This window comes from Nycticebus coucang, chromosome 14 (genome assembly GCF_027406575.1).
Source record: "Nycticebus coucang isolate mNycCou1 chromosome 14, mNycCou1.pri, whole genome shotgun sequence".
NCBI lineage: Eukaryota > Metazoa > Chordata > Mammalia > Primates > Lorisidae > Nycticebus > Nycticebus coucang.
In genome coordinates this window covers 61,103,278-61,129,798 of record NC_069793.1, presented here as the reverse complement: position 1 = coordinate 61,129,798, position 26,521 = coordinate 61,103,278, and the positions used below count along the sequence as shown (strand labels likewise).

At 40.4% G+C, this 26,521-nt stretch overlaps 1 protein-coding gene across 1 annotated transcript; it reads left to right on the top strand.

The window, feature by feature from the left end:
- The first annotated feature begins 4,542 nt into the window (after positions 1 to 4,542).
- TRIM6 (tripartite motif containing 6) lies at positions 4,543 to 12,947 on the top strand. Its single transcript, XM_053561824.1, has 8 exons — positions 4,543 to 4,672; positions 5,150 to 5,631; positions 6,118 to 6,213; positions 6,836 to 7,066; positions 10,032 to 10,054; positions 11,384 to 11,484; positions 11,769 to 11,795; positions 11,968 to 12,947. Exons 2-8 carry the CDS (start codon positions 5,212 to 5,214, stop codon positions 12,531 to 12,533), a joined length of 1,464 nt encoding a protein of 487 aa, XP_053417799.1. The 5' UTR covers positions 4,543 to 4,672; positions 5,150 to 5,211; the 3' UTR covers positions 12,534 to 12,947.
- The last annotated feature ends 13,574 nt before the right edge of the window (positions 12,948 to 26,521 follow it).

Sequence of the window (26,521 nt, the reverse complement as noted above, 5' to 3'; positions counted from 1 at the left end):
GGTCAAAAATAATATTATTCCCAAACCACAAGAACGTTGGCCCAACTTGCTTGGAAGCACAGTTGCCCGCTGTTTTATTCCACTTTCCTTTGGACTGCCAGCAAGGTGGGGGAGGGGCAGGGTACATCCTCTCCTCTCATTCCTAGTTCTTATTCTGAGCCTCCAGCCTGGACTAGCCTTGGTCAGTCACTGGTTTTAATTTGATATCAGTGTGAGCTTCCGTTCTATAGATGCAGCAGATCCAAATAGCAGTTCATTCTCTGGCCTTTCCTCCCCCCTCCTAGTTGTTTTGAACTCTAAATTTTATCCACCTGGGAAATGGGATCCTTTCTCTAAGGCAATGCTCCTAAAACCTTAATATGCATACGAATAACCTGGGGTCTTATTGTGCAGATTCTAAATCTGTCTGAGTAAGACTGAGATTAAGAGCTCCAGTGGATGCCAATGTGGCTAGTCAGCAGACCATAATAACTTTTTCAGGCATCTACTTCTGATTTAACTGGTCCCACTCAGTCTTGAATTTGGCTAATTCATCTGCTAATTTGATCCACAGAGCTCCGGAACCTCAGGCTTCGCTGGTGTCAGTCTTCACACAGTCAGACTGCTGTCTCTCTGCTCTTCAGCACTTCTCTGGAGGTGTGGCCTCATTTTGGAGACTGCCACCCTCCCATGTGTCCTCTGGGTTGCGCTCAGCTGCAGTTGGCTTTCAGGGGCTTGCTACGGTGTCATTCAGACCTCTGCAAACTATATGACATGCTCCTTTCTCAATTTGTTCTTTTCCCCAGTCTCAACTTCAGTCCTTTGACAGGAGATGTTAACTGTTAGGTCATCTTTTCTGTTCAAGAATCTTTCTTTGTTTTGAACATCTAAAGTAGCCCATATAAAAGGGGGGGGAAGATATAATGAAATAGAAATAGAATGAGACTACGTATGGTATATAATTTTAGATTTGCTAGTAGCCACATTAAAACATAAGAAGAAACAGGTGAAGTTATTTTTAATGTATTCTATTTAATCCAATACATGCAAAATGTTATTAGGATACATAATCGATATAATTTTTTATTTATTTTATGTTATGTTATTTTACTTTGAGACAGTCTTACTCTCACCCTGGGTCTAGTGCCATGGTGTCATACCTCACAGCAATCTCAAACACTTCTTGAGTTCAAGTGGTCCTCTTGCCTTAGCCTTCCAAGTAGGTGGAACTACAGGCCCCCCCAACACTGGGCTAGTTTTTCTATTTTTAGTAGAGATGGGGTCTCACTCTTGCTCAGGCTGGTCTTGAACTTCTGAGCTCAAGTAATCCTTCTGCTCTGACCTCCCAGATTGCTAGGATAATAGACATGATTATTGAACCACACCACTTTCAATATAAAATTACCGATGAGATTCTTTAGTTTATTGTTCCACTAAATCTTCAAAATTTCAGTGTGTGTTTTATAATTAACACATCTCATTTCTGACTAGCCGTACTCAATAACTACATGTGATGACTGTATTTGACAACACAGTTATAGTTTATGCTTAGAATCTGATGGAAGCCAAATCTTTATTTTTTCTCATTATTTCTTTTTTCATTTCTATTCAGTTATAGTTTAGATCTTGAGTTAAAATTTTAAGCATACAGGTCTGAGTTTTTAAATTTTATTTATTTATTTGTTTATTTTTGGAGACTGGGTCTCACTCTCTTGCCCAGGTTAGAGTGCAGTATCAGGATCATAGCTGATCTACAGCTTTAAGCTCCAGGCCCCAAGTGAACCTTGTGCATTAGTCTCCCAATTAACTGGGACTACAGCTGTATGACCCCAGGCCCATCTGATTTTTAATTTTTTGTAGAGACAGGGTCTTGCTCTGTACTCCTCACCTCAAACCATTCTTCTGCTTTAGCCTACCGAAATGCTGGGATTACAGCTTGAGCCACCACGCCTGGCCAATTCTGTGAGTTTGATGTATATTCAGTTGAATAACCCCCAACACAATTATAACATATAAAGGGCATTTGTGTCACCTTCCACATTTCTTTCTGTCCCTTTGCAGTTCCTCCCTTTCTCACCCCTGGGTTCTGGCTTCCACTGATAGGCTTTCAAATACTACAGCTTTGCCTTTTCTAGGATTTCATATAAATAGAATCATACAGGAACTCTGGTGTCTGGCTTCTTTCACTTTGCATAATGCTTTTGCGATTTATTCTGTTGTGCATATCAGCAGTTTCGTTTGTTTGGTTATATGTTAATTATGTGGATATCCCACGATTTGTCCCTTTATCAGTTGTTGAACTCTTGGAGTCTTTCAAGTTTATAAAATAGAAAATCTCAAGAATTGTGTATACCGAGTACAGTTTTGCCTGAAATGAAAATGTGCATGTGTGTGGAGGAGGATGGAATGGATTTTCAGTTAAAATAGTTAAGTACATATAATATCATCACAATTATTAACGATTTCAAAAGGTAGCACATTTATTTCTTTGCCGAAGGGCCTACATCAAGTCCAAGCTCAGGAATAACACAATTTTAAATCCATTATAAATTTAATTGCTTATTTCTTGTGTTAAGTGCAGTGGTAAGGTCTGGTGTACATGGAAGAACAAGAAAGATTGGGCCTCTCCCCCCATAAGGCCAATTTAACAACAGCAGTAGACCTTCACAGTGCAGTGGGCAAGTGAGGTGATGATGCAGGTGTGTGGGTGTGGTAGGTGTTAACAGACTGCCTGAATGCCCAGTTCCCACAGTGTGATTAATTAGGTTAAACAGTGTCTCTGATAGATAGACACATCTGTAATACCAATTACTATGCCAATTAGATGCCCAGAGTTCATTAATTTGTGAACAGTTATGTCTCACACCCTTTATGGAGATGAGGAACGTAGAGGAGTAGTAAGAGGCGGAGTTTCTGCCTTCAAAAGTGGCTCTACCACTTGAAGGAACTACTTAACCTCAGCGTGTACAGCTATAGAATGGAATCTAAGGGACATTCGCAGTGTTGTTACAAGGAATTAATGAGTTATTATATATAAGATAATTAAATTCTTGCCTAGTACCTGATGGACTTTCAGTTAGTATTGCTATATTAAGCAGGGCAAAAGTGATGACCCAGGCTGCGACTTGCAGGAGCACCATGGAACACTAGATGGCAGCTCTGAACCTGGCTTGTGCCTTAACACCCCCCACCCACCCCACCACTCAGCAGTGGCTCCCAGTCCCTGTTTGGCCATGTTAATATCCTGTAAACCTTTTTTACTTATCTAGGACACTTTCTGAGGCCCTTTCTTCTGATAGGAGTATTGTTACTGGCAGAGATTTTATTTTTTTTATTTTTCCCTTAAGATGGGGAAAATTGCCCACACTGACCATGTTTTACTTCAGCATACATTTGTTTTTGCTGAAAAACCAGCCAAAAACAAATTACAGAATTTTATTTGCTCCTGGACAGGCTATGGCCTGTCCAGTACAACAGGGTCATGCCTGGGACCAGGGCCAATGCATGTTCAAATAGACAGTGCACACTGACTCTTCTTGGGAAGCACAAACATGATTCTAGCTAGGCAGGCGGAGAAAACGGCTTCCAATGAAAATGACTCAATGTTGAAAACAAACAAAAAAAAAATGATTAAATGTCTAAAGAGTATTCTTGATGTTATTCCAAATAATAGTAATGTAATTTTGCAACTGAAAACTCCCAAGAAAAATGAATTGAGAATAAAGATATTTCTCAATGAGGATATAAGGCCTCAACTGCAGTAACTTAGGATCTTACCATCCTGCAAAGTTCATGACAGGCCCCAGTGAAATCCCATCATCAAATGGGATTGTGCCCATTTTCAAAATCATTAGTTCTGTGCCTTTTACTGCTTTACTGTCTTTGGTTACAGTTAGGAGGTTGAAGATGGAGCTTTGAATTAGGATCCTGGAAAGATTAGGTTGTGCCAACTCTACAACTTACAAAACACATGATTTTAAAAGTTAATGCCTCTAATCTTCTTGTTAAAGGTCAAGAATACTTATTTATGCATAGTTGTCCTATGAGGGATAAAGAAACCAGGAATGTGCTGGCTAGATCACAGCTGGTTACAGAAGCACTGGTTGTAAAAATATTAGCTCCCCTTATTGTGGTTATTGCTGTGGGTATTGCTTTTTCTGGGAAGTGGTGTGTAGAGATGGACAGGCTCTGTATGGAGTAGGGCTGTTTGGAGGTGGAAGGATCTACAGTCCAGGGTCCTCAAACTGCGGCCCGTGGGCCACATGAGGCGGTGTGATTGTATTTGTTCCCGTTTTGTTTTGTTTTTTTACTTCAAAATAAGATATGTGCAGTGTGCATAGGAATTTGTTCATAGTTGTTTTTTTTTTTAACTATAGTCTGGCCCTCCAACGGTCTAAGGGACAGTGAACTGGCCCCCTGTTTAAAAAGTTTGAGGACACCTGGTCTACACAATCGATGAGACCTTTGATCTTGGTGATCAGATATTGGAGAGTGATGCCAAGGTGATGGCAAAGAAGTGAAAGCACTCACAAGCTCATCAAAAGTAGAGAACCTGTGTGTCAGACACTGTGCTGACTGCCGGGATATAACCATGAAGAAAAACACAAGTTTCTGATCTCATGGAGTTTGCATTCCACTGGGAGTATTCAGACAATTAAAGATCTATAGCAGGTTGTGATAAGAATTAAAGCAGGTAAGTGAATAGAGAGTGTGCTTTAGATAGGCTAGATAGAACAAATCCTTTGGATAAGAGAACAGGTAAGTATTGAATGAGTCATGCCCATATCAAGGTGAAGGGTCACCCTTGCAGCCCAAGTACAAGAATCCTGAGGCAGCAGTGAGTCTTGGTGCTTTTTTTTTTAACAATGAGGTTAAAAAAAACCTCATTGTTTTTTGGGCTGAGATAAGATCAGGTGGTGGCTCGCACAAGACCCTTCCTCTCCAGGTCCTAAATTTATCCCTCTATCCAATAGGTGTAAAAGGAAATTGTAATCTCTGCTCTAATAAGGATGGAAAATGGTATCTCATATGAACCAGGGTAAATTGGAAATTATAATGAGAAAGCCTTATTACCCCAGGAGTCTGGCCTCTTTATCCAGAACAAGACAGTCAGCATCTCTTTGTCCCCTTGCCCCCTTTCTTACTCTTTTTTGTTTGCTCATTGATCTAGGATTCTACAGTCAGGAAGCATCTTGGAAATAAGGGCAGGCAGGAACCAGGAGAGCAGCCACAATGACTTCCCTGCTGATGGACATACAAGAGGAAGTGACCTGCCCCATCTGCCTGGAGCTCCTGACAGAGCCTCTGAGCATAGACTGTGGTCACAGCTTCTGTAAAGCCTGCATTACACAGAACAGTGGGGAATCAGAGAATGGCCAGGAAGGGGAAAGCAGCTGTCCAGTATGCCAGGTCAGCTACCAACTTGGCAGTCTCCGGCCTAATCGGCACCTGGCCAACATAGCAGAGCGGCTCAGAGAAGTAGTATTGGTTCCCGGAAAGCTGCCAAAGGTAATTCTTTGTGCAAACCATGGAGAGAAACTCCAGCTCTTCTGTAAGGAGGATGGAAAGGTCATCTGCTGGCTTTGTGAGCGTTCTCAGGAGCACCGTGGTCACCACACGTTTCTCATGGAGGAGATTGCCCAGGCGTACCAGGTGGGAGCCCAGGATGCAGGCACACAGGGAGGAATGGGTCCTTGGCAGGAGATTTTACATTTTGTCATCCTCTCATCTAATTTCTTTGTAGTCCTCCCATTTACCTAGAGGGTGAACTTAGAAACTGTCCTCAATCAAGATTAGAGACTTTATGTCTTATCTTCTGCACAAGATTGTGTAGAGTGAGAGGGTGGGTGCAATAAGGGGTCTTGGTAGATTGAGTGTGGGTGAATATGTTGGCAAGACAGGTGAAGGAACTGAAGTGCTTTGTGTTCTGGCACTCACCCCAAGAGGGTCAAAGAGTGAGTCTATTCCCCTTGGTTTCTATCCCCTGTGCATAAAGGGTACACTGGCCTCCTCAGTTTTCCATCCTCGGACAGGATGGCTTCTTTGGAGGTCAGCATAATCTCTGCCTCATTTATTCCCTGCCTGGGCAGTGAGACAATTGACAGCCTGCCCTTGCTTCACCTGATGTGTTTCTTCAAGGAGAAGTTCCAGGAGTCTCTGCAGAGGCTGAGGAAAGAGCAGGAGGAAGCTGAGAAGCTAAAAGCTTTCATCAGACGGAAGAGGGCATCCTGGAAGGCAAGAGGGACTCCTCCTGAGGGTGTCCTGGGTCGGGAATTGGGACAGGTCATGGGGGCCTGGGGCAAAGGAGTCATGGTCCTGCCTGATGCTGACATGTCTAGAAGACCTTTCCTTTGCCTACTCCCTAGATGCAGCCTTTACAAACAGTGGGGAGGGGGGTTTCTAGACAGCAAACATATCAAAAGTGAACCAAGGTATTTGGAAATAATCATGCAGGAGAGGAACCAGGGCTGAGGGTAACCCCAAAGTCATGGGTTCTGGATCTTGTTCTACAGTTTAGTTTCATTGGCCTGCTGGGAAAGATAGGTTAGTGTTAGGTTAACAGTCTCTACATCAGCACTCAAAATTGGAAGGGGAAGTTGATGCAAAGTCCAGAGAGGCCAGGGAGGCTGCCTGGAATCTAAACATCCCCCAGGAATCAGAGACTGTATCTAGAAAGCCTAGATAAGGCAGCCTGGGGCTAATAGTCTTAAGAGAGCTGAAGGGAGAATAGAAAGAAAGGGCAGGTTGTGCAGGACTTTACTATTACCCTCCTAGTGAGGCCTGGCTCCCCGGCCCCTACAGAGGAGACCTCTGTCCCTGCAGATTAGCAGCTTCTTTCTCTACCCTGTTCTTGAAGAATCAGATGGAGCCTGAGAAACACAGGATCCAGACAGAGTTCAATCATCTGCGAAGCATCCTGGACAAAGTGGAGCAGCGGGAACTGAAAAAGCTGGAAGAGGAAGGGAGGAAGGGGCTGAGAATTATAGAAGAAGCTGAAAATGAGCTGATCCACCAGAGCCAGTCACTGAGAGAGCTCATCTCAGACCTGGAGTGTCGATGCCAAGGGTCAGCAATGGAGCTGCTGCAGGTAAAGTTCGTAAAGGAGCTGAGTCTGAGAGTCAAGGAGGGGAGGGACTGTCTTTCCTTCCTTTCTCAATCATCGGACTGACATCCTCCTTGGGGACATACAAAAAAATCCCTTTGTCCCTATAGTGCTTCTTCCCTATTAACCTTAAGAGGTAAAATATAAGATAATTCAGAATATAAACTCTAAGGGAAAGATTTATGTTTATTTATAAAGCGTGGTCCAAAATTTATGTGATGCTGTGGGGAAGATCTGTGATATTCTATAGAAATGTTTTTCAGTCTCGGCACTATTACTGACCTTTCAGGCTGGATAATTTTTTTGTTGCGAGAGGATATTTAGCAGTGTCCTTAACCTTTACCCACTAGATGTCAGTAGCACCATCCCAGGTGTGACAGCCAGGAACTTGTCCGTAAATCCCCAGGGAGGACAATGTTCTCCCCTGGTTGAGAATCACTGTACATTAGGCACTTGTCTTTGATGCTGTGCTGATATTTGACACGTGTTTTTTATGCAGCTTAGTCATAGGCAAACACATCAAGCTCAAGTTCTTTGACATTTTTTATGTAATTACCATCCCTTCTTTACTTCCACTCTGTTGGGCAGAATCACCTGAGGATTGGGCACTGGTCTGTGTGTATGTAGGTTGGACAGGTGTAGCATATGTAGTCTAGAGAGATCTGATGGAGGAACTCGAAATGAGGTTGACATTTGAGCATCTGTTTTCTACATAGAATCAATAGTGTGACCTTGTGATATTCTGGAAACTCAAACTGTTCCTTATTTTTCATTTGCTTCCTGGCTTTCCTCTTGTTCTTTATTTGCTGTGGTGTAATTATGTCATTGTTTATTCTTGGGTGCAGTCCTGGAATCCTGGGGTAGTTACTTTCTACCTTATGGAGCTTTTCTTCATTCACTGCTTTCTGCTTCAGATCTTCATAATATTCATCTTGTCTTTGTGGTCTTGTCTTTGGTATTAGGTTACCCCAATACTTGTTCTTTTATCCTTTGCTCTAGCTCTTCAATAGACTTCTTGAACTCTGAAACTTTTTTTTCTTTTTTTTTATTAGTTGAGACAAAGTCCCAGCCTATGCCTTGAGCAGAGTGCAATGATGTCATCATAGCTCACTGCATTGTTAGACTCAGGCTGTGAGCATCCTGCTGCCTCAGCCTCCCGGGTCACTGGGATTACAGCGCTCATCACAGCCAGCACCTGACTGGGTTATTTTGTTGTTGTTGTTTTGTGAAGTCAGGGTCTCACTCTCATTTAGATAAGTCTCAATCTCCTGAGCTCAAGCATTCCTCTCTCCTCAGCCTCCCACAGTGCTAGGATTATAGGCATGAGCCACCATGCCCAGCTAAAACTTTTTTCTTAAATGAAGATTAATCATCAGTTTACATTGTTAGTCCAGACCCAGTCCCCTATTAATATGACCATGCAGTGGTCATTTTAACTTTGAGTGTTATCTCAAGTTAAACTTGGGTCAGTTTTCCAGAATTCTCCCCTCACAGACATACTGTTTGTTCTCTTTTCTGTATCTGTGTGACACTGGTGCCCACTAAGATTTGACAGCCAAGATACAAGCTTCAAAATGTGATCACTAAGAATAAAGTCAGCATAAGAGAAAGAGTCATGAAGTGGCACAAAGCATTGATTTGATCCTTTAAGCTCTTCAGCTGTGATTTGAGGTTGACATTATCCTGGATATTTTGTACAAATGGGCACCAACAATACCTCTGCCGCTTCCTCTGTTCAGGCTAGTTTGATTTGTGCTAGTGTGAAATGAAACCATAAATAAGCCCAATATACAGAAAATATTTCTCTGTTGTGTAGATCAAGCCTTTGGCCTTTTCTTCAGGGTCATTGAAGTGTATAGAGCAGAAGTAAGAGACCAAATAGGTGATCAGATAGTTCTGCTGAAAGAAGACCATCAGGGGCATTGACAAAGGTGAACAGCAGGTGGCTAAAAGAAGTTAAGGTTGTGGAATGCACTGGCCTGGCCAAAGAAGAGTGCGAGGATGAATATATGATAGTTTTATGGCAGCATTCAGTGACTGAGTATATGTTAGTATCAGTCAGCAGGGTGGAAGATAAGAGATGGAATAGTTGCAGGAATAAGTTTTCTTTTAAACATCTTGAATTTGAGGTGCTTTTGGCTCTTTTCCTGGGGTATACAGTAATCTGGATCCTGAGAAAGAGGTCTCAGCAGAAGTATAAATCTGGGTATTAGCCACAGGTGTGTGTTGATAGCAAGGGGCTAGATGAAGTCAGCAGAGGTGGAGCAGGAGGTTAGAGGAGGTGAGATCTGAGAAGCTGCCATATTTAAGGCCTGTGAACCTTAGGCAATCAGGATAGAATGCAGCTCCTTAAGCATGGAAATTATGACTGTCATCTGAGAGTCTCTAGAACCAGGTACAATGCCTGGCAAATGATAGATGCTGTCCATGGGTAACACACACACACAGAGGTGTAGTAATAAACATACTAATGAATCAATTCAGTTGTTTTCTTTTTTTGGAGATAAGAGTCTCACTATGTTGCCCTCGGTAGAGTGCCATGGCGTCACAGCTCACAGCAACCTCAAACTCTTGGGCTTAAGCGATTCTCCTCCCTCACCCTCCCAGTTAGCTAGGATTATAGGCGCCTGCCACAACGCCGGGCTATTTTTTTGTTGTAGTTGTCATTGTTGTCTGGCAGGCCCAGGCTGGGTTCAAACCCGCCAGCTCTGGTGTATGTGGCTGGCGCCTTAGACACTGAGCTACAGGCGCCGAGCCAATTGAGTTGTTTTCTGATGTCTTCCATGGGTTCTCAGGGACTGTCTGCCCTGAGCTTTTATCTCTACTTTATGGCCTCCACCTTGGTACAATCTTTACTCCTGTCATATTATGGGGTAGTGGAGAGAGTAAAGAATATGGATGAGGACATGACATATTCCTCCTTGACCTAACCTGTCTTTTTCCTTCCTAGGATGTGAGTGATGTCACAGAAAGGTATGTGTAGGACACCATGAGGTGATTCCCTTGGATTTACAAACAATTCCTATACTTAGAGTTATCCTGTGGTCAGTGATAAAGGGAAACAAATCACAAAGCAGGGAAGACTCAAGACTGTGGGGTCTTAAGATGCTCATCACATGAGAATGTGGGGCTCTAAGGTAAAGGGAATAAGCTAGCTTCTGTGGTAGGAGGACTTGGGTAATGAGGGGGTTACAGTAAATCGAGGACAGTATTGTCATTAAGAATAAAGTGCTGCGGTGTCAGTGACTCCTCTAGCCTCCTATTATGTGACTCCTTTTCCACCAACCTCTGTACCTGCTTTCAGCCCTGATTCTTACAGTTTATAGCTAGCTCAAAATACATGAAGATGTTCTTTGCACATGAATTTTATCAGAGGGAAACTCCCATTAGCATTGTTTCCCAGTGTCCAGGAATTTGCTCTTGAGACACCTGCTGTAAGTTTCATTTTCAATTTTTGGTTTTGGAATAGTCCAGGCCTTGCTACCTACTTGTCAGATTTTCTTTGGTTTCATTTCCAGTAAAAACCTTGAAATCTCGAGAATAGTGGTTTTGGCCCTGGAAGAAAACATGTTCTCTTCTCTGTTGCATACTCTGGAATCTCATGCAATAGGGTGACATTTAAAGCTGCCCACACAGCTGGTACCTCATGCTTCCCATAAACACATGAAATATCCCGTTGTCCCTTCTGAAGTCTTCATTCTCCATTTGGAGGTAAGGTTCCAGCTGGCGGAATATTCCTGAAGACAGGGCATCTCAAGATGCTGTTTTGTAGGCCTTTTTCCCTTGGGCTTCTGAGAAACCTTGGGGCCTAGGCTCACAGACCCTTCTGAAGGAAGCCCTTCCCTTGACACTTTCCAAGGCCCTGGATCAAGTTCCTAGTGTTCTGCCTGGCATCCAGACACCTCCAGCCCTTTTGATGCCTACTGACATTTTAAATAGTTTGTATCTTTTTTAGAGATAGCAAAGGATTCTCTAGTCATTATTTTACCAAATTTCATACTATCTCTAGGACATAAAGAAAAATTATTGTATTTTGTATTGCTCTAAAATCAATACCAGAAAAACAAACAAAATGAGGCTTTAGGAGATTAAATCTTAACAAAGGTTCTGCAGATGGTGAGAAGCTACTTTCTAGTCCAGGTGTTCTGGTGCCAGGGCCAGACCTCTTTGCAGAGTTGATGCCACTTTCCTTCAAGGAAGAGTGTTGAGGTTCACTGATGGGCCTGGGAGGTGAGGGAGACAGAAGTGTTGGAGGAACCCACAGTCAGCAATGTGGGCACTCATGAGACCTGTCCTCTCTAGGAGTGAGTTCTGGACCCTGAGGAAGCCAGAAGCTCTTCCCACCAAGCTGAGAAGCATGTTTCGAACCCCAGATCTGAAGAAGATGCTGCGAGTGTTTAGAGGTAAGGAGGTTCAGAGGAAGAGTTTGGTTATGGAATTGCTGTCTTGGGAAGAAGTAAACAGGCTAGAGGATATAGTCGGTATTTGGGAATATTGGACGAAGGGGAAGTCCCAGAGAAAGGGACATAGCATGAGAAGATGCAGTTTATGCGTAGGGAAGGATGGCACAACCAGTTCACAGCCTCACAGAATTCCCTGCAGTTTCCCTCAGTCTGGTAAGGAGAGGGAGATCAGATCTGAGACCATTGGTCCTATTCAACATTGTTGACTCCCTTCATCATTGCAGAGCTGACAGATGTGCAGAGCTACTGGGGTAAGTAGAAACCTCAGCCTCTTTGAGCTGACACGTGTGATTCCCTTTCCCATGCTCCTGCCCAGACATACCCACGTGTTCACAGGTCTAAGGCAACGAAGCCTCCCCTGTCCCCCACAATAGCATTCCACATACCTGTTCTCACCTGCCAATGTTGTACCTCTTCCTGCAGTGGATGTGACTCTGAACCCGCCCACAGCTAATTTAAATCTTGTCCTGTCTAAAAACCGGAGACAGGTGAGATTTGTGGGTGCTGAGCTGTCTGAGCCTTCTCATCTGGAAGAACATTATGACTGCAGCGTCCTGGGTGTCCAGCACTTCTCCTCAGGAAAGCATTACTGGGAGGTGGATGTGGCCAAGAAGACTGCCTGGATCCTGGGGGTGTGCAGTCATTCCATGGTACCTACCTCCTCTTTCAACCAGTATGCTAAGAATCCCAATGCTTACTCGAGATACCAGCCTCAGAATGGGTACTGGGTGATTGGGCTTCAGCATAAACATGCGTACAAGGCCTATGAGGACTCCACCGCAGCCCTGCTTCTCTCCATGACAGTGCGCCCTCGCCGAGTTGGGGTTTTCTTAGACTATGAGGCTGGAACCGTCTCCTTTTATAATGTCACGAACCACGGCTTCCCCATTTACACTTTCTCCAAATATTACTTCCCTACCACCCTGTGCCCATATTTTAATCCTTGCAACTGTGCAGTTCCCATGACCCTACGTCGCCCAAGCTCTTAAACATTCTACTGTCTGCTGTCTCCACCTCACCTGAGCGGTACCCTTCACCCTGTGGCTTCTCTGCACATGGTTCTCCTTCTAATCTCCTGTTTTTCTATATTCTCACTGTTGAACATTTACTAGGATGTGCCCAATGGTAACAGTGAACGTCCTTGACTAATTGCAGATCTTGAGGTGGGTAATGGGAGCTTTAAACATTTTGCCATCAAGCATGATGTTGGTTGGAGGTTTTTTGGTTGATGCAGGGGGTCAAAGAAAATTGTCTACTAAATTGCTATGAGTTTTTATATGGAATGAAAAATTGAATTCAGCGATATTTTTTCTCCTGTAACTAAGAGATAGTCATGCGTCATTTTATTGTGATAATAAATCAAGTAGATTGTTTTATTTCAGTTGTTAAATCTGTCACCAATTTCTGAAATAAACCATTGTTTGTCATATGTAATACTGGATTTGTTTTTGCTAACACATTGGTTAGGTTTTGTTTTCACGTATGTTTATGAAAGAAATCAGCCTATAATTTTACATTTCGGTACTGTCTTTGTCAGCGTTTATAAAATGCAATACTGAGCAAAGGAATTGCTGTGTTTTTGTGTAAGTATATATAGGATTGAGCCCTAAAAACAAATTATAATGATAATTTGAGGAGCTTTAAATTCAAATTGTAATTTCAGTCTTCACTACAATCTTTAATTTTCATCTATAAATTTAAGAGTAGCAATCAGAAATAAAAAAGAAAGTATGTCTTTCAAATGAATTGAAATTATAAAAGCAGGAGAGAAAGTGATCCGTTCAAAAACATAACTGTTCTCAGAATGGGAAAAAAATGCAAGGAGAAAAGATGATTAATGTAAAGCAGTTACAGGAAGTGGATGGTTTCTTTCAGCTTTTTCACATCCCCTTTTCTTTAGGCTTAAGCATAAATAGCTGGTGAATAACCTGCTGTGACTTTGGAAATGCTATATGCTTTTTAAGGCAACTGTAAAAGAAGTAATGGGGTGGATGTGAGAGTGGAAACGAATATCAAGGATGAGGGTAGAGCTGGCTGCCCAGAACTGGAATGTGCTGAAAGTATAAAATAATATACTGGATTTTGGAGACTTAGTGCAAAAAAGTACTTCAAAATATCTCACTCATAACTTTTACATCATATATTACAATCAAAAAAACAAAATATTGTAGTTCAAAAAAACTATAATATTTTGAATCAATCTATTGGCTTAAATTAAGTTTATTACTTCCACTGTTTCATTTTACTTTTTTAATGTGTATACTAAAAAACTTAAGGTCACATATGTAGCCTACATTACATTTCTATTGGATGGTTCTGGACCTAGAACCTGTAATGAAATTTCTGTTTCTAAGGGAGCCTTAGTATGAAAGCCTGGGGACCCGAGGTACAGAGGGGTTCAAGGCATGTATGTTCCTGTCTACAAATCCTACTCCCCCCTCCTCCACCACCAGCCACCCAGAGGCATTTTCATAGAAGGAAGTGGTAGACGATCTCACCATGTCTAGAAGTGGAATACCATCGGAAGGGATCATGGCCAGAGACTGTGATGCTGCCTACTCTGGCCACTGCCTTTAATCTTCAGTCTGGTAAGTACTTGAATCTCCTTTATGGTTTGAGGAAATAGCAATTCTCAGGGCACAGCTTTGGTGCCTGTGGTGAGATGAGAACATTTAGGTTATGGTAAAAACCTAGTACTGGTTTGTTCTAGGGCAGCATTTTATTTGGGAGATAGTGGTTTGGGAAGCCCACAGACCAGATGCCTTCTCACTCTGATCTGCATTTTCATTGAAAGAGATATAAAAGAGGATGGAACACGCAGACTGGTGCTCGTGGGGCTCAGAGAAGTTCAAGGAGAAGAGAAAGATCTGCCTGAGTCATTGTCCCCTTGTCTCTTACTTTCACATGCAGTAAGTTCCAGGCAAAACAGTTAGCCCAGCTCTGCTATATCTGTAGAGCAAACCTCAAATAAGTTCACAGGCGAAACTTACTAAAGGCAGAATACAAATGTCTACGTACAATAACCAAGAAAACGCCACGAAGGCTACGTTGAACAATTTGATGAGAATATTTCAGGTTGTATATGAAATCAGCCCATTGTACCCCTTGATTGCACTAATGTACACAGCTATGATTTAGCAATAAAAAATAAAAATAAGTGTCTAGTAAATGGCCTTAGATAATGAAAGCCAAAGTACTTGCTGGAATTCTGTAGATGAGACCTGAGGAAAGTAGCCCAAACTGAGACTTGGGGAAAATAATAAGAATTAATTTGCAGCCCTGACTTTTTCTTTCTTTCTTTACTTTCTTTTCTTTCTTTTCTTTTCTTTTTGAGACAGAGCTTCAGTTTGTCACTGTTGGTAGAGTGCCATGGTGTCATACCTCACAGCAACTTCAAACTCCTGGGCTTAAGCGATAATCTTTCCTCTACCCGCCTCAGCCTCCCAGAGTGCTAGGATTACAGGCGTGAGCCAGCTACCGTGTCCAGCCTTTAAAGTGGGGGCTGGCCAGAGGCCTTCTGGGCTTGACATTTTTAGAGTGAGAGCGTAGGCCAAACTGCTATAAAAAAGAAATCCAAAAATATTGAATGGATCAGATACTAAGAAAATCTATTTCTTGTTCATGTAAAAAAAAGTCATGAGTTTAGCTAGTGGGTAAGTGGCATTATTCCACGTGGGATTCATAAACTAGGCTTCATTCCATCTCATGGCTCTTCCATACCCTAGGATATTATTATCAATTAAAGAAAACCTTAGAGAGGAAACTTGTTTTTTAAATCCTTAGTTCATAGATGAGATTTGTAATTTCTGCTCAGTTCTTTGTTGTTGTTACTGATAATACCCATATGGCTATACCTAACTGCAAGGACAATTTTTTAAATATATAACAATATGAAATCATGAACAGTCAGATTTTGAGGGACAAAACCTACAGATTTTGGTGGCAACATAGTGATTTGTTACAATAGGAAACACTAAAACAAGTACCAAAAATGCTAAGCAACTCTTCTTTCTCAAAATAGAGGGTTCTGAATCTCAGTTTTTTCTTGGAGCTGTTTGTTTCATCCCTTAGCCTAAAGGTTATAAAAAGAGAACAGTATCATTATCACCAGAATTCTAAGGAAGTGGTATAGTTACCTTAACAAGGCCTAACAAGTTAATGCTTGCTAGATCTGACATTTAAATTGGATGCTAACTTGAAAGATTATGGAGAGAAGGGAACTTAAAAGTATTGTGATAATAATTGACATACAATAAATTTTACATATTTAAAGTATACTGCTTGTTAAGTTTTGATTTGTGAAATCATCACTATCAAGGCAATAAAAATAACCCAACATTCTCAAAAGTTCTTCTCTGCTCTTCTGTAATCCCTCTTTTCTGCCTCACCTCATCCCATCCTCTAGAAAATACTGTTTTGCTTTTTACCACTATAATTTGCATTTTCTAGAGCTTTATGCAATAGAATCAAACAGTATTGTTCAGTTCCTTTCTTTCACCAGAGAGAGTTGCGTGTATCAAGAATTAATTCCTTTTTATTGCCAAATAGTATTCCATTGTATAAATACACAATAATTTATCCATTGTCCTATTTTGTATATGTGAGTTATTTCCAGTTTTTGGCTATTACAAATGTATGGTATAGCTGTTATGAACATTTCTTGTAACAGAAATATTTTAATAAGCATGCTGTCATTTGAGGATAACTAATAGTGAAATAGCTGGCGTATATATAGTTGATTTATTTTTTACAATGCCCATCTGTTTTTCAAAGTGATTGTTTCATTGTACCTCTATCCCATCAGTGTATAGACTTCAGTTGCTGTATACACTAGGTAGGACTTGGCTTCTCTTTAATTTTAGACATTCTAATAGATGAGTATTTCATTGCGGCTTTAGTTTGCATTTCCTTAATGCCTTAGGATATTGAGCATCTTTTCGTGTGCTTTTGCCATCAGCATAATTTTGGTAAAATGTCTCTCCAAACCTCTAGTTCACTTTTTTCTTGTAATCAATTACAAGATTTTCTTAAATTTTAAAACAATAAGGGAGAACATGTCTTTTTTTTTTTTTAACATGGATTCCTTTTATAATGCATAGGTCATAGGTACCCAATAAAGTTCCTTAATACATTTGTGATACAAGTCGTTTATTGGGCATGAGATTTCCAAACATCTTCTGATATGTGGCTTGCCTTTTTATTTCCTTAATGTTGTCTTTCAAAAAGTTTTTAAATTTGATGATGTTTAATGTGGTAATTTTTTATTCTATGGGTCAGACTTTTGGTGTCTTGTTATCTAAAAATTATTTCCTGGCTCGAGGCTTGTAGCTCAAGTGGCTAAGGCGCCACCTGAGCTGGTGGGTTCAAATCCAGCCAGGGCCCGCCAAACAACAATGAGGGCTACAACCAAAAAATAGCTGGGCGTTGTGGATGGCGCCTGTAGTCCCAGCTACTTGGAAGGCAGAGGCAGGAGAATCGCTTGAGCCCAGGAGTTGGAGGTTGCTGTGAGCTGTGATGCCACAGCACTACCCAGGCGACAGCTTGAGGCTCTGTCTCAAAAATAAATAAATAAATAAAAATAAAAATTATTTCCTGATCCAAGATCACAAAGAATATATCTTAGTTTTTTGTTTTTGTGTTGTTTTTTTTTTTTAGGAATTGTATAATTTGGAGATTTGCATTAAGTCTATGATCTACTTTGAGAAATTTTGTTTAAAATAACGCAAGGTGTAGATCAGAATCCTTTATGTGTGTAAGGATCCAATTGTTCCAGCACCATTTATTTGTTAAAAGGCTATTCTTTGTCTACTGAATTGGTTCTGATCTATTTTCAGACTCATTCTGTTCCATTCCTTTACTTCTCTGTCTTGGCATCAGTGCCATGTGTTGATTACTGTGGCTTCATAATGTAAGTCTTGAAATCAGGTAGTGTAAGTATGTCAACGTTTTTTTCAGTTTTCCCATTCTAGGTCTTTTGCGTTCATATGTAATTTAGAATCAGTCACCAATTTCTAAATTATCATCTGCTCTAATTTTGATTGAGATTGCATTTAATCTATAGATTAATTTAGATAAGAATTGTCGATATTGAATTTTCTGGTCCATGAACCATGTGTATTTTTCCATTAGTGTTTTTTTTTTTTTCTATTTTTCTCACGATATTTTATAGTTTTCAGTGTCTGGATTTTATACATTTTTTGTCATATTTATCCCTGTTTTATATTTTGATACTATTATACATGTAAATCATATTTTTTTAATTCTCAGTAATTTATTTCAATTTTGTAAAAATACATGGTCTTGTGTATAAAAATCTTGCTAAAGTCATTATTAGTTTTTAAACTTTCGTAGGATTTTTTTATATAGATGATTATATCCCGTGTACCTGCTGACACAATCATGTACTTTTTCTTTTACTGTCCAATAATGTGGTAGATTACACGAGTTTCAAATATTCATCCAAATTTGCATCCCTGGAATAAACCCTATTTGGTCATGATGAATTATCTTGTCTATATATTGTTGGATTTTTAACTATATTTATATCTATGTTCATGAGGAATAGCTTGTAGCTTTTTGGTTTTCTTTTTCTTTTTTTTTTTTTTTTTTTCTTTTAGTAAGAATCTTGCCCAGTCATCTGAGCCCAGGTTCAGTGCCCTTAATCCTAGCTCACTGCAGCTCAAACTCCTGAGCTCAAGCAGTTATCCTGCTTCAGCTTCCCTGGTAGCTGGGACTATAGGCAGGTACCACCACACCCAGGTAATTTCTCTATTTTTTTAGAGAGGAGTTCCTACTCTTACCCAGGCTGATCTCCAACCTCTAGTCTCAAGCAGTCCTCTCACCCCACCTTCCCAGAGAGCTAGGATTACAGCTAGCCTACTGTAATCCTACTCTTATCATTTTTTTCTTTCTTTTTTTTTTTTATCATAGCTGTGTACATTAATGCGATCATGGGGCACCATACCCTGGTTTTATAGACCGTTGGACACATTTTCATCACACTGGTTAACATAGCCTTCCTGGCATCATTTTTTTTCTTAGGCTTATTTTGTATTTCATTTACTTATATTATTTTTTTATTTATGGTGGAAGATAAGGTCATTGGTTTGAATTATTTTCTAATATAGCACTTAAAGCTATAAATTCTTTGTCCTGCTTTAACTATATCATGAATTTTTATATATTTTTATTCATCTCAAGATACTTTCTAATTCTCCTTTTGATTTCTCCTTAGATCACTGGATTACTTAATGTTGTGTTATTTTATTTCTAAATATTAGGGTTGTGCCCATGTATCTTTCTGTTAACTGATTTCTAGTTTAATTCTATATGATTCAGGTATATACTTTACAAAACTTGAATCTTTTTATATTTATTAAGACTTTATGGCACAGAATATAGTCTGTATTGATAAGTGTTTTATACGTGCTTTAAAGGAATGTGTGTTCTGTTCTGGGGTGCACTGTTCTATAAATATTTTGGTTGCCCATATTATTCAGATCCATATTCTTACTTGTTTTTTGTCTACTTGTTCTATCAAGTGACAGGAGAGAGGGAGATTTTGAACTTTCCAACCATATTTGTTGATTTTCCCGTTTCTCCTTACAAGTCTATCAAGTTTTACTTTCTGTATTTTGAAGCTTTCTTTGGGGAACATATATACATTTATAATTGCATCTTTTTGATGATTTGATTCCTTTGTCATAATGGAATGAGAATGACCCTCTTTATTAATATCCTTTTCTCCGAACTCTACTTTGAAAGGATTAATTTGGCATTCCAGCTTTCTTTTGATTTTTTGCTGTCAGGGTACATCTTCTTGTTTTTTTTACTTTGAAACTATTCGTATCTTTATACTAATATTTAGAGAGTGTTTCTGGTAGGCAACATGTAGTTGATTTAGGTGGGTTATATAGTTCATCATTCCCAACAAGTTGGTGCTTCAGTTGGCATGTTGAAATGAAAATACTATATATAAAATAGTCAAAAAGAATTTATAATATTCAAAATGTAGGAAGAGGCTCCTGTAAATATATTACCCATTAAGTAATAACCAAGAAATATGAAAATTGGGTCATATGTTGACGGGTATAATAAAACTTTGGGGTGGTGCTTGTGGCTCAGTGAGTAGGGTGCTGGCCCCATATACTGAGGGTGGCAGGTTCAAACCTGGCCCAGGCTAAACTGTAACAAAAAATAGCCGGGCATTATGGTGGGCACCTATGGTCCCAGCTACTCGGGAGGCTGAGGCAAGAGAATTGCCTAAGCCCAGGAGCTGGAGGTTGCTGTGAGCTGTGATGCTATGGCACTCTACCAAGGGCAACATAGTGAGACTCTTATCTCACCAAAAAAAAAAAAAGACTTTAGAAAGCTTATGTGAGAAAACAAAATAATTCCATATGCAAATTTTAACTCCACAGTCAGGAATGTCGGTGGAGATATAAGGTAATAGAAACAGTGGGAAAACTAGCCTATTATGATGAACTATATATATTGGGTATTGCTTATCTGTTATAAAATAATAGAAAAAATGCATTTTCATTTTAACTCTTGAGTCTAGCTATTGATAACATCAAACACAAATGGAATATACTCTGGGGGGAAGAAATTAGACTATAAAAGGAAATTCCATGGAATTTCCATTATCAATTTTTTTATGTCCCCCAGTTTCAGTGACTATACAAAAGCTTACTACCCTCAATCCACTAGCATTATTGTGGCAAATATTAAGTTATAGACCTTGAAGGCAGTGTTGGAGTAAGGCTCTGATAAAGTATTTGCCAATGGAGAGCAGGCCTTTGCTGTAGATGCTCTGAGCATATTTTAAAATGCTTCTCTTCCCTCTTCTAGAGAAAAAAAATAGAATCTTTCTTGGTTTTTCACTGTGAGAATCAGATTTTGGTTTTGCAGGTAAATTTCAAGAAATTATGTGTATCTCCCTAATGCTGTGGCCCCAGGACTTCCTCATTGTTCAGCTAATGGACACTCACCCTCCAGTAGTTTATCAAAATTTCCATTTAAGTGTTACTATCGTTCTACATGGCTCATGCAACTTCTCCAGGTAAGTATTTTTATTCTCCGTATCTACCTATCTGTCTTTATATTTAATGTGGTAATTTGTCCTGTGACTTAGTTGTTTCAGCTTTTTCTTGTAAGAATGGGAGTAATGACTTTAAAGCCTTTTACCTGCTGGAAATGAAACAGGAAGTCGCTCACACATATTTCTACTTCTGTTTTTGGAAGCCCCTCTCTGTCTGCTGCCGTGTCTGCATTTGTCAGGTTGATGGCTCACGTTATGACTTATAGTGATAGTGGGAGGGTCAGAAGTGCTGTCACAGGCGCCCTCAGCAATGGCGTTGGTCAGTATCATCTTTGTCCTACTTAGCCTCATCCTTTTCAGTGAGGTGAGAGGTGATGATAGTCCTCAGGAATGAAGTAAAGCCTGCTCTGCTCCTCCAGTGAGACAGCAGGGCAAATGCCACCGCTATAGTGTTGGCACGTGGTGGAATCCTCATTCTGTAAGTGATAACTAAGAAATATGAAAATTGGGTTATATGTTCACTGGTATAATAATTAAAACTTCGGAAAGCTCACTTGGCGACCATAGCTTACTGGATAGGGCACCAGCACATGCACTGGGTCAGGCTGTTTGACTTTTTAACTGTCAACTATCTTCTACCTACTTTTGAACTGGCAAAGCAGTTTCTGCTCTGGTCTGTTGTGCCAGAATTTTTTTTCCCTCCATCTCCTAGTGACCTATGAAGGGCAAAGGGATTCCAATTCAGATACATCTAGTTTCCCTACATGTAAACACACACCACTACCTCTAGTACTTTCCATGGAAACTAGGGTACTCCATTTCTACCTATTTCCCTTTGACCCCTGCTACCATGCCTGAGGCTTTAACTCATTAGGAGCATCCTGCACGCTGTTGTATTACTGATAGGAAACTCTGCAGAAAAAACTTTCAACCCCATAGTCTCAAAATGAGATAACTGTTTGCAGAGAGAAAATTAGGAATAGCAAACAGAAAATCTGCACACTTGGTGTCATCATCACCTTTTCAACAGAGCCTCCTGGCCTCAGAAATGGCACCCTCTGCTGACAAGACATGTACATTGCTTCCAATATTTCTGTTTTTAGTAAAAGCTCAGAGAATGGAGGGATCTGTATTCAGAATAAAAAGACCAGCGGATACCAAGTGTGGGTTCTTACCACGCAAGAGTCAGTTCCAGGGTTTCTCTTTCCCATCATCTCTGAAGGGGTAAGCAGAAATCATGCCCTTTTGTATTTCTAGGTTGTTGAATTATAATTGAAGCCAGAAAAGTGGTCTGCAAGGGGGAGTCTGAAAAGCTAAGCTGAAGCAGTGCAGCTGACCTACTCTGTTCAGCCCACATTCTTTCGCCACATACCTCCTATGATTATCTAGTTAAGGTTTCACCATGATTTTGAGGATGTTTATCACAAAAGACTTAGGGGAAAGTAGTAACAGACAATAAGTATTGTTAGAGTAAAAGTTACTTTTACTGTTAACATTGGTGGAGTGAAGTTTATTTGTATTTTGTTTAAGTATTGTTATATTATTATAGTAAAGTTTATTGTTGTGGGGGGGCTCCCATTTCCCCAAACCCAAGTGACTTGGCTGAGCTAGAAAGTTCAACGGAGGCATGGTGGTAATCAAAAGCAAAAGTGAGTGGAAACTAACAATAAAACTGAAGCGACATAGGTAGTGTGGGTAGAAAGCAAACGTAAGTTACACAAGTTTCAGGGCAATGAAGGAGCTAAGGAAATTTTGCCCCCAAATATGACTCCTTGTTATAAAGAATATTTGGAATTTAAGGCCATTCATGATCAGGAAGCAATGAAGGAGGCCTTTCCTCTATCTACATAAAACCTGAGTCACCTGATTGAGAATCAAAAAGGCCTGCCCACTTCCTTATTACATGCTAATAGACCTGGCCCCAAGGTCATTTGAAGCACAAGACCTGTCTAAGGTTAATCTACAAATCAATCTGTTTCCGCCCATCTATTCACATCCCCACCCCACCCCCAGCAACCACTTGCTGGACCTATATTTTCCACATTCTCTCCCCTCCCTTCCAAAAGGCATCACTGAGACTTGAGGTAATCATTCTTGTGGTTCCTGCCATGCACCTGGCATTTTATTAATTTCTCTTATTAATTTTGGATAATTGTTGAGTTGATCTTTCAGTTTCTCTCATCCCTTCAGTTACAAAGAGAGGTTTTATTTAAGAACAAAGAGAAAGTATAGAGCACTTCCGAAGAGAGTTAGAGGTCGGTGGGCCCCTCTCAGAAGCAGAAAAGACCATGCAAGGGTATAAATATTCTTCCTATTTGAAAATGGCTGCAAGTCTTTAATTGACCTCCCCGAGCCTCCAGGCAGTATTGCACTTTCCTATTGGTCATTGGTTACCCGGGTTACTTCATACTCATTCTTTTCTGGACCCTTCACACTTCCTGGTCTAGTAGGCCAGGTTTTCCTTCACACACACACCCCTTGAAACCTCTCTCTAAGTGTCCCTTCTCAGTTACTTTTATGTGGTTTTCCTTAGTGATTCTTTTAGATATTTTAGTAACGTTTACTTTTATTGTTACATCATTGGCGTGAAGGTTATTTTTGTGCTGTTTAAGTATTATTATGTTGTTCAAGTAAAGGCTACTTTTATGGTGTTTTGTTTGATGATTCTTTTAGATTAAGGTAAAATTTCCTAGATTTGTTTCCTTGTATTCCATTATAAAAATTATTAGAATTGTTAATAGAGGCAGAGCAGTCTTTGAGAATTGCTCTCACTATTCTCCACAATTGCTGGCCCTCTGATAATAAAGTTTGTTGGACCTAACCCCCATCTCTGCACTTAGCTGATAGTGACAAGTGGCCAGACCCTGTTCAGATGTTAACGTAATTAGGGGTGTGATGACATCTACAATGGAAAGTTTGTGCGAGTTCATTAGAATCTCCGGGCATGACGATCCCTCAGCCTGCAGGATGGTCCCTGGGCAATGTGGAAGCAGCAGTAGCTGGGGCCCTCACCAGATGATCACCAGAAGTTTCTCAACCCTGGGAATCTGAAATCCTTACTGGAATAGACACAGGGCCTTCTCTCATTTGTTTGAAATTCCAGGGATCTTCTACTTTCCTAATACGATACTGGGTAATGTTTTGATCCTGTCTCCAATACCAGATATATTTTTGTTGTTGTTGTTTTTAATCTCAGCACCCTTAGACATTCCCCCTCCACAGTGACCCTCCTGAGATAGGCATCTACCAGGAGCTTCTGTCACAGTTAGAGGTAACTGTGGGAATTCAAATTTGGGGAAATCATTCCCAATCCTTTCTGTCTCCAAATTGTTATGTCCCCTCATCTAGGGGACTTGCTTTTTGAAAAATAAAAGAATATAGTAGTAAATTAAAAAAAAGAAAAAATATAGTACTAAATAAAATATATTTGTTTTATCAGGGCTTGTTTGTTTGTTGTTTATGAGACTGTCTTGCTTCATTGCCCTGGCCAGAGTACAGTAGCATCATCATAGTTCACTTCAACCTCATATTCCTGAGCCCAAGTGATCCTTATTCCTCACCCTCCCAAGTAGCTAGGACTACAAATGCCTGCCACCATGCCAGGCTAATTCCTCTATTTTTTGTAGAGATGGGGATTTTGCTCTTGCTCAGGCTGGTCTTAAACTCCTAACCTCAAGCAATCTTTGCATCTCGGCCTCCAAAGTGCTAGGATTATAGGTGTCAGCCAGGGTACTCACCTAAAACATATTAAAATAAATTTAAGTAAATGGATTAAGGGAACATACTACACATGTCTAAGCGAGGCAAAGTTAGCACAACCAACCAATTAAATTGTGAATGAAAAGTGATTCAGTATAGATTTTAAAATATTAGGGCAGCGGTGGTGCCTCAATGGGTAAGGCGCCGGCCCCATATACCAAGGGCAGCGAGTTCGAACCGGCCCCAGCCAGCTAAAACAGCAGTGACAACTGCAACAAAAAATACCACAGCATTGTGGCAGGCGCCTATACTCCCAGCTACTCGGGAGGCTGAGGCAAGAGAATCACCTAAGCCCAAGGGTTGGAGGTTGCTGTGAGCTGTGACACCACGCCCCTCTACCGAGGGTGACAAAGTGTAACTCTGTCTCAAAATAATAAAATAAAATATTGGTTAAATAGTACACATTTCCATGCTAATAAGCTTTAGATTCTCTAAAATAATTGTGTGAAAAATAAAAACTTCTAATATTTACCAAAAGACAGAAGAGTATCATAAGATAACACAAATTAGAAGATGTACACAATGATTTCTCACATGTGTAGGCTACTAACATTGTGGTGGCCCCAGCTCCCAAAGCAGTCCGACAAGTAGAGGCTGGCAGAGAAGAGAGCTCTGCTCAGCCCTGCTCTGGGAAGGCTTGGGGACCAAGGGGAAATGATGCTAGTAAAGTCAGGGGTTCCTCGGAAAGCCGCTGCTATATTCCTGCACTGGTGTCTATAGATAATGTACCATCTTCTCTCTCTCTCTGCTTGTATAAACGAGCCTTGAGGATTTGACCCTCACCATCTCTGTCAACCTCTTTTCTGTATATTGAGAGCTCTAATTACAGTGCTCTGGAAATATCTGTAGATTCTTGAATGCATCAAACTTGCTAATTTTTCTATCCAGGCCATTTCTGCCACCCAGAAGCACAGCTCAGTTGAGAGGAACTCCTGGTACCCTAAGGCAGTTTCCAAAAGTGGTAATTTTTCCTACTTTTAACAAATTATATGTTGGTAGATAGCTGTTAAGAAAATAAGATTTTAAAGATACGATTTAGCTGTGTGCCCACTGAATTCCTAGAGAAATGAATTCTTGAAAAACCCAAATGAACAAAATTAGTGATGAAAAATTGGATGCCATGAAGACAGAACTGATTATACACACATCTCAGCTCATGATTAAACAATCCATCTGATACTTTACTAACCAAATCATATAAGCTACTCATATTTACTAAACAAGCTAAACATATATACTACAAGTTTATAATGTTCTTCTGCCTGGAACTTATCCTTGATTAGGAAGCATGGATGAGATGCCTGAGGAGGGCAGAAGGGCAATAGTAGCTTGCCAAGCAGTTTTCCAAGGTGGCACTTTTTATTTGATGAGCTCTGCAGGAGGTTGGGGAGTAGGATTGTCAACAGCATGGGGAATGTCTCCAACAGCTTATTTTCTTCTTGAAAACAGAGTCCATAGAGGCACAATGTGACCAAGAAGAGGAGTGACTTCAGATAGGGACGTGCTTGTTGAGGTTCCTTGGCATTAGAAGTGGTTTCAAGGTTACCTCGTTTTCAGAGTAACCCTTTCTGCCCAGGGCCCCAAAGGTACAATTTACCATTTAAGGCCAGTGGTTCCAGCTTTAGAATCACATAGGAATCACTTGGAAAACTTTTAATTTTCTCTATTATCCATTAAGGTACCCGTTACATGCAATATTATGCACCCTTTTAGAGTACACAGTGTGGTAAGTTTTAAAAATGTGCACCTGTGTAACCATCACACCATCAAAATTTAGAACATTTGCAATACTCCAAAAGGTCCCCCAGATCCTTTGTAGCCAACCCTTCTTGGCACCATCTACCCCTCATCTACCCCACCTTTCTCGAGGACCTGATGTAGTGTTGAGGGTAAGGGGCAAAAGGAATATTGAAGTGAAAGGACAATTCAAATTAGTAGACTGATTTGAGGTACCTACAAACCCATGAAAGAATTAGGAGAGTAGGTGCTGGGAGCCTAGCTGAGCTGGGAGACAGAGAAGGTTAAAATTGATTTTCTCAAACTCACCACTACTGACATTTTAGACCGGATAATTCATTGTTGTGGGAGCTGTTGTATGCATTCTACAATGACTAGCAATATCTCTGACCCCCTCTTGGACACCACTGGAATCTCTCCAGGTATAACTACTTTTTTAGG